The sequence below is a fragment of the Telopea speciosissima genome, chromosome 8 (genome assembly GCF_018873765.1).
Source record: "Telopea speciosissima isolate NSW1024214 ecotype Mountain lineage chromosome 8, Tspe_v1, whole genome shotgun sequence".
Lineage (NCBI taxonomy): Eukaryota > Viridiplantae > Streptophyta > Magnoliopsida > Proteales > Proteaceae > Telopea > Telopea speciosissima.
This window is the reverse complement of record NC_057923.1, coordinates 9,758,170-9,774,204: the sequence shown is the minus strand read 5'-3', so window position 1 is coordinate 9,774,204 and position 16,035 is coordinate 9,758,170. Positions and strand designations below refer to the sequence as shown.

Genomic DNA, 16,035 nt, shown 5'->3' with positions numbered 1-16,035 from the left:
ATGAGTTTTGAACTGCTATCCATTTCTTATTAGGTATATCAGTTTGGTTTTTTTGGTTTCTGGTGCAGTTCGATTCAATTTTGGGGTCGTAATACCACAAACCAAAGCTGGCCCAATAAGGCCTCGTTTGGTTCAGGTCGGCTTACCCTGTTCGATCCCAATTTTGACACGCCTACAGTGCAAAGCAAGAATGTTTCTCATCTAAAAGATTAGCATTCTTATTCAATGCATTTTGAGTTTATACCATTGAACAGACATGTCGATGAACCAATCTTTATTCTGTCGAGATATAATTTCACAAGTCTATCTGCACAATCCATATTGCCCTAAATCTGTTCGAGAGAATAAAAGGCTTAACATTTCGTGACATACATGAAAAATCGGATTTTGACTGGGGCCGAGTTGCCTTAGTCGAGTCAAAAGTCATGTAGAATTGTAGACTAATGCAGTAATAGTTGTATCTAGTAGACTAATTATAAATACATAAAATGCGATGTGAAATGTCAACTGATCAGTTACAGCGTACATCCCTCCAGCGCGGCGCATCAAGCGGCTGAGAACATCGGGGCATGCACCCCAAGTGCCTCCAGCCACCCTTCCAGCTGGTCATTCCTGGAATGAGATTTGAAAGTGCGAACCTATGGATCTCTGCGCAACCTTTCTCATTTAAGTTTCGATCAAGATCAAGAGATCAAAAACCCCGGCAACGTGGTTGAGGGACGTCACTATCTCTAGCTTTCTTTCTCCTCCTTTTTTCCTCATATATTTCTCTGAGAAACAATAAGAGAAATATATGAGGAAACAGGTGTATATATATATATATATATATATATATATATATATATATATATATATATATATATATATATATATATATATATATAGAGAGAGAGAGAGAGAGAGAGAGAGAGAGAGAGAGAGAGAGTTGTTCTTTCTCATTTAATCGTTGCTTCTCGTTGATCTTTTTTTAAATTCAAGAATATGTTTACCCATTTGCAAATCTTGTAGAATCTCCGGATTGCCAGTGCTTATTTTTTTTGCATTCTTAGTTCCTTTGGAAACCTCATTCATCAATTTCCCATATTGCTTAGGGTTTGTTGGAGTGATTTGGTGATCAGTTCTTCTTGTTTATTGTAATTGTTTTGCCTCGTTGGTATGAATTTTGGTGGCATGGCGTAGGAGAAAGGACAGCAGCAAAGGCCCGGGGATTGCTCCAAGGCATTCTAGGAGCACGGAACTTGGGATGTGAATCATTAGAAGTATAGTACGTACGTCGCTTGGGTATGTTTCCCTATCTTGAAGATGTTGTAGAAAATGGAAAAAAGAGAAAGAACGATAGGTTATACTGAGGTAACCTTGCCTCTATCTCAAGAGAGATCAGTTGGGATAAATTTTTCAATCATTCCCTTAATGACCTGCTAATAAATAGACAGCATATTCGTGACTCATAGGCCACGTACAACACCAACATAGGAGTTATAGTAACTTTCCAACACTTAATCCATAATTAAATAACTAACCCAACAATGACTCTTAAGTACATCACTACACCCAACATGTGCAACTACTATAAAGCACGACTATTCAACCAGTTACGTAACCATCTCAATAACTAAACCCACTACCCATGCATGCGTGTAACAACTCCCTTCCCCTTAATTTTCGACCTTGTCCTCAAGGTCTAAAACTTTCCACGGTCTGGTGGTAGGGCCTCTACGTCGTCATCTCCCTCTTCATCACAACCCTCGATCAAGAATAACTTCTTGCAACGATGGCCTGGGACGAATTTTTTGTTACAATTATAGCATAGTCCTTTCGCTCGTCGTTCTTGCATCTCAAAAGGAGTTAGTCGATTGATAGGAAGAAGGGACCTCCCTTTTTCAATTCCGTTGTTGCTTGGAAATTGGCTGGAATCTTGAGCTTCAAATAATTTGGCTAAACCGATGGCGGCAGACAAGGTGGTGGGGCAGCCGGCAAGTACATTGGCCTTGATCTGATCTGTTAACCCGCTAATGAAAAAACTCACCTGTCTTGGTGGTGGCAAGGGACCCACCTTAGAGAGCAACTTCTCGAATCAAGATTGGTAGTCACGTACCATATCAATTTGTTGCAGCTTGGCTAGTTCCCCAAAGAAGTCTTGAAAGAGAGTTGGTCCGAACCGAGAATGCAGCCCATCGCAAAACACCCATCAATTCACCGCTTCCTGGTCTTGTTTGAATATTTGAAACCATAACTGTGCGTCCCCTTCCAAATGAAATGAGGCTAGTGCCACCCTCTCCTCTGGTGGTGTCTGATGAAACTCAAAAAACTGCTCAGCTCGACAAGTCCAACTGGTCATGTCTTCGTCCCTGTTGTAACGTGGGAAGTCCAATTTGACCAATTTGTGAGTAAGCATTTGTTGGGAGTTGGAGAAGCGTGTTGCTGTTGGACGACTGAATGGTTGCGTCTGTGCTGGCGGGGCGGTAGTTTTTGAATTCTCCCCCACCTCGTATTGCGAATGAGGTTGAGAGGGGCTGAATTTCTCAAAGAGCTCATTGAGTCGAGACAAAACCTGGCGTTGCTCTTGAAGAATTTGTTGTTGTCCCTCCTTAAGAGAACTTACTTCTTCCTCTAGTCGCTCCACCCGTTGGTCCATGTTCCGGCTTTGATACCAAGCTGGTACGTATGTCGCTTGGGTACGTTTCCCTATCTTGAAGATGTTGTAGAAAATGGAAAAAAGAGAAAGAACGATAGGTTATACTGAGGTAACCTTGCCTCTATCTCAAGAGAGATCAGTTGGGATAAATTTTTCATATCATTCCCTTAATGACCTGCTAATAAATAGGACAGCATACGTGACTCATAGGCCACGTACAACACCAACATAGAAGTTATAGTAACTTCCCAACACTTAATCCATAATTAAATAACTAACCCAACAATGACTCTTAGGTACAGCACTACACCCAACATGTGCAACTACTATAAACCACTACTACTCAACTAGTTACGTAACCATCACAATAACTAAACCCACTACCCATGCATGCGTGTAACAAAGTATGGATGGATTCTTCTATGTTAATTCAGTTTTTTTTTCTGAGTCTTGGGCGATTAAGTGGCTATAGGGGCTATTTGATGTATTGAATGACTATATTTTGTTAAGGCTATGGCTGTGAAGACCAAAATTGATAGGATTAAGATATTTGTTGTGGCAGATGTAATAGACATTAAGGGAAAAGAACTATGTTCGGGAGTGTATGCCTTGTGCCCAGGCACAGAGTGGGCAAAATGATCGTCCCTCCCCCATGAAAGGTGGAAATTAATGTCACCCAAACATACTTCCCTCATTAGGGAAAAGAAATATCTCTAATTTTACATGTTTCCTAGATTAGGTGCAATATTTGAGCATTAGAGAACATAACTGCTATCATCGTTGGAGGTACTGGACCACCGATAGCAAGGGTCCCAGGGGTTTATAGTACCGACTCTCTTGCTACACCATGTAGGAACATGGGTCTAAGAATTGAATTGATTGAATCGGTTGATCCATATTGGTATTGGTAGAGGCCAATTTCTAGCTGACACCGTATAATGTAATGGTACGCATCACGTGTAAAGTTATTTAAAAAAAAAAAAAAAAAGCATAATCGATTTTAAAGAAAAACCGAGACAAATCATCTAAGCCAGGCCGATACGATCAATACCATGTTTGATATCGATCCCTATAACCATGGGTAGGAAGGTTGAGGAATTAAAAAAAGGCCAAATGTAATTACCAAAATAAATAAATAAATAAAGGCCAAATGTTTTCTATGCCGGGGCGCAGGCTACGTCCAGACACATAAGGGTGGGCAAAATGACCACTTTGCCTCTCTAAATAGCAGACCCCATGTGTCTGGGCGCAGGTTGCACTGCGGCACAAAAAACATCTGCCCTTAAATAAAATATAAATTTCCTATAAAAAAAAGAAAAGGTTCAACCAGCATCTAGTTTTCCATCAATGGGCATGTGGGTGACAAATCATACAATAAGGGAGGGTAATAATGAGGGGAAAAAGTCTAGTGGATCACATGGGTGCATTGTGATTTGTGAGTGGCATATCAAGAAATGCTTATGTTGGCATCGTGCGGTTCCTTTTCTCAATAAAAAATACAATCATTTGAGTAGTAATGCCTCTCATTGAGGTAAGTCTTATTATGAGTTGTTGGAATTTTTCCAAATAATAGATGTGGGATTTTAGTCCCACATCGGTTACGGAGAAGTATTTCCTTTGGTTTATATGTGTTTGTGATTCTGTCAGTCTGGATATTAAAAAAAAAAACATTTCTCTGATAGCTTTAAGAGATCACTGACTCTGCAACTAGTGATCTATTCAGCCTGATTTATCTTGGAAAGCAGATTTGCTGTAACCTTTTACAGGCATTGGAGGGTGCAAATACTGTCTTAAGGACAGAACGACCTCGTTTGACTCAGGCCATCTTTCTGTCTTCTTCCTTTTTTATTCCAATTTCTAACATGAGTAGAAGGAAGGGATGGAAAGTAAAACTTTTTTAACATAATTGACAATTTTACCTTTAAAATCCAAAAGATTTGGTTGTAAAATAAAGTTCAATAATTAAATTTAAAATAATTTAAATATTAGAGTTTTATTACACATTGCTGGACCATTAGGTCTTTGTTTTGAATTGATTACCTCTTATTTATTTGATTTCATTAGTAATTTGATCTTTGGTCCTTTTCTATCTAAATATGACAAGATGCAAACAATTTCGATGCTTGTCATTCCCTTCTACTTTATATGGATTAGTAGGAACTCTTTGGTTTTTCAACACATTAAACACAATTCTTTCACAGTGTTCAAAGCAATTGAAAAATAGGTTTCTGATTTTTACCACACAAAAAAAAGGGGTTTCTGATCTCAAGCTTTTCCATTTTCAAAGTACTAACCTTTTGGGGAGTATGGATGTTATGTTCCTTCTTATGCTAGGTAACAAAGATTGTTAGCATGGGAGTCATTTTTAAATATTTGTAGTGGAAACTATTCACCACAAGAGGGAATGGTAGAGTGGGCATCTTTATTACTTTTACAAGCTCATTTTGTTGCAGTCTATCTTGATCATGGATATATAAGGAATGCATAAGAGCCGAACTAACGGGGACTATGCCAGGGGTTGCAGGGACCATGCGCACAAGGATGGACACAGATAGACATCTGGACAGACCCACAATGTTTTTTGTCTAACCAAAATTCTTAAATATATAAATATTAAAAAGTCTATGATAGAGATATCTATTGCACATAGATTTATGGTTAGGGCGAGAGAGGAATGTCTAACTAATATAGTCTACTTGTGTACAAGACTTTATATTCTCATAATTTATGGTTTTTTCCATAAAAAGAAATTTACTCTTAAACATGTGAGTAGGCAGTATGTGTAGTTAGCCCATAAATTAGCATAGAAAATGAATACTACAAAACTAACGGATAGGGGTGTCAATTGGCAGAGCCTGATTAGTTTTGGTTGGGCCTAATCATTTCTCACCAATTTAAGATCTTAAACCTTTATTAACATGGACATGTTTCTATTCGATTGGTCAGTTATAGGCCCATAACATTCTAATGGGGCTAATCAGGCTATAAACAGTCTAATTGGGCTAACCAACTATAAACTAACTAATTGTGCTATAAATGGGTTAATCAAGATATGAGAGGGCGCACTCGTCATGCTACAACCAAACATCGAGAGTGACCGATCCATAAGTGGTCTAGGCCCAATATTTAATCATTTATTTACTTGTTTGTTCAATGTTGACATTAATTAGTCAATTCTGCTCAGGCCTGTGGGAACAAACGATTCAGACCAAATGAGAGATCTGTTGGTTAATGACAACGAGTCGCCACCTAAATTAAGGTCTAGGATTTACAAATATAAACTATTGACTCCATTCCGAATTGATCCAACCAAAGATCGAGTTCGTGGGATCCAGATCCTCTACTGTCGAGCTGCCCGATAGGACCGTGCTGTCCAAACACGGTGCTACATACAATGATCGCCTTACCCCCGCACCGATAGGACCGTGCTGTCCAAACACGGTGCTACATACAATGATCGCCTTACCCCCACTTGGGTAAAGAGTTTGGGCAGGGGTAAGGCGAGCATTACACGCAACACCGTGCCTAGGCAGCACAATCCTGCCGGACAACTCGGCAATAGAGGATCCAAATTGAAGTTCGTGCCAAGTTGCAAGCCGAGGAAAGTGTTAAGTACCCACCCAACCAAGGTCACACTCTCCTCTAATCGGTTAAATCAATCAACGGAGTCCATGGGTCAAGGAGTACCCACCCAACGGAGTTAGTTAATCACGGCAATGGTGGTTTTTTTTTTCACGTGCAAGGTAAAATGTTTAGATAGATGGAACTCTATTTTGCTTTGACACTGCCACCAATCTCTTACTATCCGATGGTGGAGCTTTTTATAGGAAAAGATAAAACAACGGATAAGATTACTCGTAACGAATCCCGAATTCCTAGCGTTGTGCGTCCGCTGTTGCAGATGTCATTGACGTCATAAACAAAACATTTAAAGCTAACTTTACCACAAAAAAAAAAAAGAAAGAAAAGAATAGAAATAAAGTTAAGTTTTTCCCACTAATACTCATAAGAAGCCAGCCGACTTGATCACTTCTCAGGTCTCACTGTTCACTCCGGTTTAGCTCTCTCTTTCACCTACTGTGATAGCCATGGCGATCCCAATTCCATCTCGTCAGCTCTACATAGATGGAGAATGGAGAGAACCCTTCAAACGGAAGCGGATTCCCATCATCAACCCCGCCACCGAAGAGATCATAGGTTCTACTTCCCTCTCTGCAATTTCTTCTTCAATCGACAATTCCTTACTTCGCTGTCTCATCATTTTCTTTCTTGATCTTTTTGCACTTTGGTTACTCTCCTGAAATGTAATTTTGTGGAGTTGGGTGACTGTTTCAGGGGATATTCCTGCGGCCACCGCTGAGGATGTGGAACTTGCCGTCGATGCTGCTCGCAGGGCCTTTTCCAGGAACAAGGGTAGAGATTGGGCTTTTGCTTCGGGGGCTTATCGCGCTAAGTATTTACGTGCCATTGCTGCTAAGGTATTTATTAATTCCATGCGGTTATCTGGGTGGAAATACCTCTTTTCTTTACTTTATACTTTATGTCCTTATGGATCAATCTACTTTGATGTGTTAAAGCTGTTATCAAAATACCATACTGTACTTAAATTCCATCGACTTCCCAAGATCGTTTGTAGTTTATGCTGTGATGGTTCGTTCAACTTTGCAAGACAGTTAGACTGTGCTTGATGGTTGAGGTTTTGTAATCCAAGATTTTGGGGTTCCATTTCACTTATACTACTCTGGTTTCTACGATGTTTAATTCTGATTGCAGTATTGTACCACATGTTATATTATTCTTTATTGTTAGAAGATGTGGATTCTAAATCTGGGTTGGGTAGTTGGTGGGTTATTTTCACCCTTCGCTTACATGTCATGAGGATTTCCATTTTTCTAAATGCACGCAGATAACAGAGAGGAAGTCTCAATTGGCTAAGCTAGAATCTCTTGATTGTGGAAAACCACTTGACGAAGCGGCATGGGACATGGTATGCTTGTGACGACTTTGCCATTTATGTTGTTTAGCAATCAAGCATGTCATTCTTATCTATCTATTCATGTGATCCAGGATGATGTTGCAGCATGTTTTGAGTATTACGCAGGACTTGCTGAAGAATTGGATGCAAAACAAAAAGCTCCTATCTCGCTTCCTATGGAAATATTTAAGTGCCACATTCTTAAGGAACCCCTTGGTGTTATTGCGCTGATTACCCCTTGGTATTTGAGAGTTCCATTTCCTTCCTGATGTTCTTGTTTTTCATTGTATTTTTCTTTTCTAATTTTCTGATTTCAGGAAATTGAGTTGAATAATTAAGATTTATTGCTTTGCAAGTTCGTGTTTTGGGTTGTATGCTAGAGTACCTTTTGTGAGTTTCTCTAATTCTAGGATGTTAACATTTTGTGTGTGTTGGGGGGGGGGGGGGGAGGGGGGGAAGATATAGTAGTCAGTTGCATAATTCTGTTCTTCTCAGCTTCCAATGTGATTGCATGTTATGTGAGACTCTGATCCATCTGGAAGGTCATCGTCATTTGCCTTATGGGTGTCAGTAGTGATGTATTGAACTGTTATGTACCTTATGTCCCTTTTCCATTCTCTTTAAACTGTATTCTTTGTCCTGGAAATTTGTTCACTATTTAGTCTGCTGTTCTTGATTAGTTGTATGATCTGAATCTTATTGAAGTCACCAAGTGATGTTCCCTTTCCCTTCTCCCTCAGATATTGGTATTAAGTAGTGTTGTGTAGTATTTAGAGTGTGGATTGCCACTTGTTTGAGGGTGCTTCAAGGTGTCATGTAATGGAAGTTCTATGGTGCATGTTGGTCCCCATTTTCTGTTATCGGAACTTTGGAATGTTACCTCAATGCTATTATTTTATGGTTGTTGGCCTCACATAAAAATATATAATTTGAATTGACGCCTTTAGGAGCATCTATTAAAAAAATAATAATGCCTATATAAGTAATGTAGGAGGGGTTCAGATAAGAACCACTCTACATAAGAATCGATAAAAATTGCAGCAGATCATCAATAATAGAAGCAAATCAGAATTAGAAGGTAAACACCAAAATAGGAAGAAAAAAATAACTTGCAAACCAGCAGTGGGAATGACTCCCAATTAGGATCGAGTGGAGGGTATGAGGAGGAGGCCTTGGGCCCCAAATTTCAGCCTGTTGTGATGGCTGGTTGCTGAGATATGAAATGGAGTTAAAATTAGAAGTAGCCTTTGGTGATCTCATTCAGTCTCCCAAAGCACTGCTGGGTAGATTTCTTGTTGCTGAGAAATTGGAGAATAAAGTTGCAGGAGAAAAACCAAGGGTGGAACAGAACCGCAGGGTGTAGAAGGTCTCTCTTTGATTGCTTGCAACAGCAGCAGTCTAGGCTTAATTGGTGGTTCGATTCTGGTCTTCAAGAGGTTCACAACAGCAGCTTGTAGCGGTCACAAGGTAGTCACAGCACGGGAGATCGATTGAGAAAGAGAAGAAGATAGGAGAAAAAGATAAAAGGGGATAAGAACATTCAGCTCTCTCAGCCTTTGGTGTTTTGGCTCTCACCAGTCAGGCCTCTCAGCCCTTCATCCACACAAGGGATAACAGAATCCTTTTTTGCACTCAAGGCAACCAATTTTCATCTCATAAAATCATGGTAGGGTGGCCTTTAAAGCCTACATTAAATAGGACTCATAGCTAAGTCAAACAGAAAATAGAAAGTATAAGAATTAGAAGCTAATGAGAATGGCAGTCTCCTTTTGGGATTGGACTTGCCTTACATGAATTAGAAACCTAATAAAATAGAAGGTAACAAAATTGGAAGTCTTTTGGCTAAGCTTCTAAAAAATAGAAACTAAATCTTGCAACATAAAAATAGAAACTAAAACTAAGTTTTAGTAACTAGGACTGCTAGGAAAATAGTAACAAAATCTTCAAGTCTTCAAGTCTTTCAGTCGATCCTCTTTATTTTCAAAGCTTGGATTCTGAAGTGGTCCCCACCAAGGATACCCATCGGCCAGAACTTGTATCCATAGATTGACCATCCTGCCCTTCACTTAAAGATTTGAATTTCTAGCATTTAAAACACTGTACTGCCCCCACGATCCTCTACTAATATTCTCACCAAACCAAAATAAGGGGCTGTAACACTGTTAACGTGAACAGTAACATGAACCGTGTTTTGCAGTCGATCCTCTTTATTGTCAAAGCTTGGATTCTCAAGTGTTCCCCACCAAGGATACCCATCGGCCGGAACTTGTATCCATATATTAACCATCCTGCCCTTCAGTTAAAGACTTGAATTTCTAACATATAAAACACTATACTGTCCCAACAACCTCTACTAATATTCTCACCAAACCAAAATAAGGGGCTGTGACACTGTTCACCTGAACAGTTTTTTGGCCTGTTCTTCATGTTGTGATCTACATCAGTAAGCTTAGAGCTATAAGTAGATCTCCCATAAAAATGTTCTGGAAGAATGATTATTCGGCCAAAGTGAATCTGAAGTGTGACTAATTGTCTGGCAAGTGGGAACCGTGGTCAAATGCATTTCATGAGCATAAAGAAAGGGCGTACCCAGTGCATGAGTCTCCCGCCACTGTGGGGTCTGGGGAGGGTCATAATGTACGCAGCCTTACCCTCGCTTCACTCACTTCGTGGAGAGGCTGTTTCTCAACTCGAACCCATGACCACTAGGTCGCAATGGATCAACCTTTTACCGTTGCGCCGAGGTCCGCCCTCGTGAAAGTGCTTTTCATGAGCATATGTATTGTATGATCAAAATATGAAGGTAGATGTCAAAAGAGAGGGGGGGGGGGAGAAGAAGTGCTGGATTGGTAGGTTTGGTTTTTATTTGTTTTTCTCTATATGTTGTGTCTGAATGGCTGCTTATGTATTTCATAGTATACCTCATGTCTCGTGAAGAAATAAATATCCATATTTTATTTTCTGGCATGCATGTATTCTCCTTATCAATGATCTGAATGTTTGATGAAATATAATTAGTTGTCTCATTTTTATTTTTTTATTTATTTGGCTGAAGGAACTACCCTTTTTTGATGGCTACATGGAAAGTTGCTCCAGCCCTGGCTGCTGGGTGTACTGCTATACTGAAGCCATCTGAGTTGGCATCTGTGTGAGTCTCTCTCTCTCTCTCATCACTTATGTGCATGGGAGGGGGGAACCTATATATGCTTTTCTTTCTTATTTATTTATTTCTTGTGGCAGACGGTAAATTTTTTTTTTTCTATACACATCTCATCGTACGTGCTTTTTCAGGACTTGTTTGGAGTTGGCTGACATATGTAAAGAAGTAGGTCTACCTGCTGGTGTTTTAAACATTTTGACTGGGTTAGGCGTAGAATCTGGTGCTCCTTTAGCGTCTCATCCTCATGTTGACAAGGTTCAGTTGTCTTTTCAGTCATCTTTTGGATTAGAAGTTCATGAAGTCTGAGTGCTGTCACTCATTCATTATACCATGGTATGTTATTGATGAGTGTCTAGCTAGTAGTAATTTGGTATATTGTTTATCAATCAGATTGCATTTACTGGAAGTAATTTAACGGGAAGTAGGATCATGGCTTCTGCAGCTCAAATGGTCAAGGTATATTGGAGACTGATCTTCTTAGGATTTGTATTTCTGCTGGTTACATTTATTTCATGTATTTTAACTGATACTTGTATGCCAGCCTGTTTCAATGGAGCTTGGTGGAAAGAGTCCGATCGTTGTATTTGAGGATGTAGACCTTGATAAAGGTTAGTGCCCTCTGAGTTACATGATTTTAATTTGCTGCAATATCTTCTTCCCAGAACAGGTTATTGAAACTTCTTTTGTCAAATGCAAATTGCTCTAGATCTGTCAACACTTTTCAATGTAGAAACTGAATCAAATTTATCTATATATATACACTTTGCCTTGTCATTCAATACAGCTGCTGAGTGGACTCTTTTTGGTTGCTTTTGGACAAACGGGCAGATCTGCAGTGCAACATCACGTCTCATAGTACATGTAAGGATTTCATAATTAATGATTTAACAGAGTTGATAATTTCTTGATAAAATGAATTGACAGAACAGGATTCATGTTTCTACCCTTTTTGTTTTTTGGTGTGTGTGTAAATTAAAATCTGACATAGATGGAATCTGTCAGATGATGAGCTGTACCATAAAAAGAATGATCAGTGTATTTGAATGATTAGTGTGTGCTTACCACCCTTGTTTGTGTTAATCATAGATAAGCTTACTAGAGACACTCAAGATCAGATTCTCGGGGTGTATGCTTTTTGCTGATGATATCTTTTTGGTAGATAAAATGAACCTTAGAATCAAAAGGTTTTAAGATAAGTAGAACAAAAACAGAGTATATGGTGAGTAACTTAGTAATAATAAGACTGAAAGTGGGGTGGTGAAAATTGATGATAGGGAGATAACGCAAAGTGACAATTTTAGGTACTTAGGTTCAATCATAAATAAAGAAGGAGAATAGAGGATGGTGTTACACAAAGAATTAGAATATAGTGGATAAAGTAGAGGGTTGCATCCGGAGTGTTGTGTGATCGACTTATTCCTTTGAAACTCAAAGGAAAATTTTATAGGATAATTACATGACCAGCGATGTATGGAGCAGAATATTGACCAGTGAAAAAATAACATATAAAAAAACAAGATATAGCTAAAATGAGGATGTTGAGATGGATGAGTGGTAAAAGTAGAAAGGATAAAATAAGGCACGAACAAAACCATATTTCTTGCCTTTAGACTCAACAAGTACATTTCCATGGGTGTTGAGTTGAGTTGTGTTGTATGGCTCACAAGTATATTTCCCTGGGTGTTGATGTGCTCATGGCCGCGTTTTATTATCAAAAACCCATCTCTAATTCACTTTTCAGGATGACATGGAAATGCATTTGTTTTTTATTTTTGCTGGGGGTCGAGGTGGATACATGTTCATTCCATATTGCTTGCCTTTGTAAGTAGCCCGACAATTTAACAGTGGAATTAGGCACCTAGTAATCTGAGTTTGTCTTACATTAATAATGTTCCTCAAGGCCTTCAAACTTAAAGCTTTACTTCACAAATATTACATTTCCAGTAAGTTAATAAAGAGGGGTGGGGGCAAAGTCTTTGCAATCCCTACAATGGATTTCTCAATTCCTTTTTGGTTCTTTTCTTCCAAGTTTTTTGCTGTCAAATGTCTTCTCAATTACATTTTTGTTCTTTTCTTTCTAACTTTTCGCTGTCAAACATCTTTCTTGGTCTCATTTTAACCATATATTACGTGCAAATGTCTCAGGAAAGGATTGCAGCAAAATTTCTAGAGAAACTCGTTAACTGGACCAGAAGCATCAAGATCTCAGATCCCTTAGAAGAAGGTTGCAGGCTTGGACCTGTTGTTAGCGAGGGGCAGGTAAGAAAGCTTCATAATCAATTGGCGAGTCTTTCTTCTTCTTTTTATATGGGATGGGGGGGGGGGGGTTGTTCATCAAAAGTGGTAGAAATTTGTTTACTTGCATTTTTTCTGTTTGTATTTTCCTGTACTTCATTAGCGTGCTACTGTCCAACTCAATTTACTAAACTGTGGCTTGTGGAACTAAAACATGAGTTACATGTATTCACTACATATATGTGGAGGACAATGCTAAGTATCTCTGCTGTAACCATCAATAAGATTGCATTCATATAATGGCAAAATCAGCTGGACAATACTGGAGAGTAATGTTCCATACTCAAGTATTCATACAGTCATACTGTACAGATTAAATCTAAAAGCACAAATCCAACTTTTCCAATCTGAGTCATGAAAGCAGTGCACAATGTTTCCAATCATCTGGCTATCATAGTTGTGACTTGTGAAGCAACTCCTAGGGTGCCTGACCATCATCTTTGCTCGCGTTAGTGCTGTGACATATTTGTGGGCCATAAGGCTATGAGAAGCAGATGTGGGAGATGACTTCCTCAAATGAAGTCATTTTGTTTCAGCAGCCTGTCTGCTGCACATCAGTTCCAGTACACATCAGTTCCAGTACATGTAATGCCAATAAATGGTTGCTGTAACCTTCCAATTCATACTCTCCTCAGAATATTGTAAATTCCTTCTGTTGGTGTCCTTGAAAATGAGTTCTATAACCTCTGTCCTGTATCTAATTTCTTGGTAAAAAATGGTGCTTGTTTATCTCTCTGTTACAATACTTAAGGTTTAGTGGTTTTGACTGCTTTATATGTTCTGTAAAGTATTAATGAATGTACAAATACTATCTTATTTCATCCCCATTGGTGTTAAATGGAGGCAGCTAATATCTTCTCCATTTTCTTCAGTATGAGAAGATAATGAAGTTTATTCAAACTGCAAAAAGTGAAGGTGCTACTGTTCTGTGTGGTGGCAACCGACCTCAGGTAAAATCCTTTGTGGATCATTTCTGCACTGCTAAACTACTGACGCGAGGGATCAGTGACTAATGTGACAAATGATGACAGCATTTGAAGAAAGGTTTCTTTATTCAGCCAACCATCATAACAAATGTGAATACATCCATGCAAATTTGGAGGGAGGAGGTCTTTGGACCTGTTTTATGTGTTAAAACATTTACTAATGAAGATGAAGCGATTGAACTAGCAAATGATACACAGTGAGTACACTATTTCTTAGGAGTGTTTATCTGAAATATTTTCTGATGTACACCCAACAGTTTGACTTGGGAAATTTGGTTGAGATGCTTGTTAATTCTCTTGCAGATATGGCTTGGGTGCAGCTGTAATTTCCAATGATCTGGAGAGGTGTGAGCGTGTGAGCAAGGTATGATTAACTTTGGAGTTTTACTTGTAATTAATTGACAATCATCTGGACCAATTTATATAATTAGATTCACAGTCGAAGTAACTAGCAGAAAATCATCTCAATTAATTTATAAAACCACAGGCGTGTATCATCCATATTACAGGTGGTTGAAGATGATTACTGCCCTCTATTTATTTACCATATTCTGATTATGGCTGGTTGGATCATTTTGGGATTAACATCTGGAGCATCTGCAAAAATTGGCCATTTTGATCCTATTTATACACTGTTTGATGCTCCACAACCATTGACTGTAAATGGACTGCTGAGTTCTGATGTGTGGATTGTCCAAATATCATTGGATCTGGACGTGCACACTGTTGAAAGAGCACTAAAATTTGCACATAGGGGGGGTATTTGAGGATAAAGTTGCAAATACCCACCGGGCCACAGACTAGAGGTTCCACCAGTTGCAATGCTTGGTCGTGTTTGAGTAATGGCTTTCTGTATTGTTTTTTGTTGATCATGTTTGTTTATTCCCCCAGAGCTGGGAGCATTTAGACTGTATGGTTGGACTGTTGAGAGCAGTCCCACATCCTTTAAGAGAATGTCTTCTTTTCCTTTCTCATCTCAAAAAAAATATTTTTGGTCATGAAAATATTTAAAATGTGTTGTATCGCTGCTCTTCAGGCTATTCGGTCGGGGATGGTGTGGGTGAACTGCTCACAGCCCTGCTTCTGTCAAGCTCCATGGGGAGGCATCAAACAAAGTGGTTTTGGGCGGGAACTTGGTGAATGGTAAGAGTCTAATTTATCTGGTTATAATGACGTACCAGAAATTGCTTCACCATACTCACGCTTTCATGACTCTGTTCTTCTATAGGGGGCTCGAAAACTACTTGAGTGTGAAGCAGGTTACGCAGTACATCTCAAATGAGCCATGGGGGTGGTACCCCTCACCTGCAAAATCAAAGCTGTGAAAACTGCCATAGGACTTTGATGGACTCCTGAAGTAGAAAAGATCTTATAGAGAAAAAGTTAGAAAGATCTTCAAGCGTGTGGGTCTTTAAAATAAATTTAGGAGGATTAGAAAGTTGAATTACATATGATGCATCTCAATCATGGGACACTTGACACTGAAAATGATATACTGAGTTAGAAATTAATGAACAGAACAGGTGGTTTTGATTATTGGGATATTCTGGAAACAGGGCCTCAGAACTTTTAATTAGATCGGCACATCAACTGGCTTGCCAACCACTACTGAACTAAACTTGTTCTAGTTGAGTATAGAGCCTCTGGATTAATATCCCATGGATGCTACAGATTACATCTAACTGAAGTCTCTTTAATAGGAAGAAAAGATGCAAACGTGTTCTCCATATTTTGTCTCATTTTTCTTTTTCTTTTTCTTCTTCTTTTTTATTTTTATTTTTATAATTGTCTCATTTTATTTCTAGGGTTCAGGCAATTCTGGCTTATTCCGGCGGGTGAGGTTGATCCCATTAAGCCATGTATGCAACTGGTGATTAATAATGACAACATATGATACAGTTGTTGGTAGGATAACATATTAGGTGTGATGTTCCATGGGAGTTGAGAATCTCAATTCTCAACCACATATACTTCCTTCCATGTT

General features: G+C 39.0%; 1 protein-coding gene across 2 annotated transcripts; it reads left to right on the top strand.

Moving 5' to 3' along the window:
* The first annotated feature begins 6,664 nt into the window (after nucleotides 1-6,664).
* LOC122670590 (betaine aldehyde dehydrogenase 1, chloroplastic-like) lies at nucleotides 6,665-15,590 on the top strand. Of its 2 annotated transcripts, none has more exons than XM_043867530.1 (15): nucleotides 6,665-6,832; nucleotides 6,971-7,113; nucleotides 7,542-7,622; nucleotides 7,703-7,851; nucleotides 10,666-10,758; nucleotides 10,902-11,025; nucleotides 11,161-11,226; nucleotides 11,312-11,378; nucleotides 11,555-11,631; nucleotides 12,916-13,029; nucleotides 13,938-14,015; nucleotides 14,097-14,248; nucleotides 14,355-14,415; nucleotides 15,088-15,194; nucleotides 15,280-15,590. In XM_043867530.1, the coding sequence occupies exons 1-15, from the start codon at nucleotides 6,724-6,726 to the stop codon at nucleotides 15,374-15,376; spliced, it is 1,518 nt and encodes a 505-aa protein (XP_043723465.1). In that variant the 5' UTR covers nucleotides 6,665-6,723; the 3' UTR covers nucleotides 15,377-15,590. The 2 variants fall into 2 exon arrangements, with proteins under 2 accessions (XP_043723465.1, XP_043723466.1); XM_043867531.1 differs by having other exon boundaries at nucleotides 6,971-7,118; nucleotides 7,547-7,622.
* The last annotated feature ends 445 nt before the right edge of the window (nucleotides 15,591-16,035 follow it).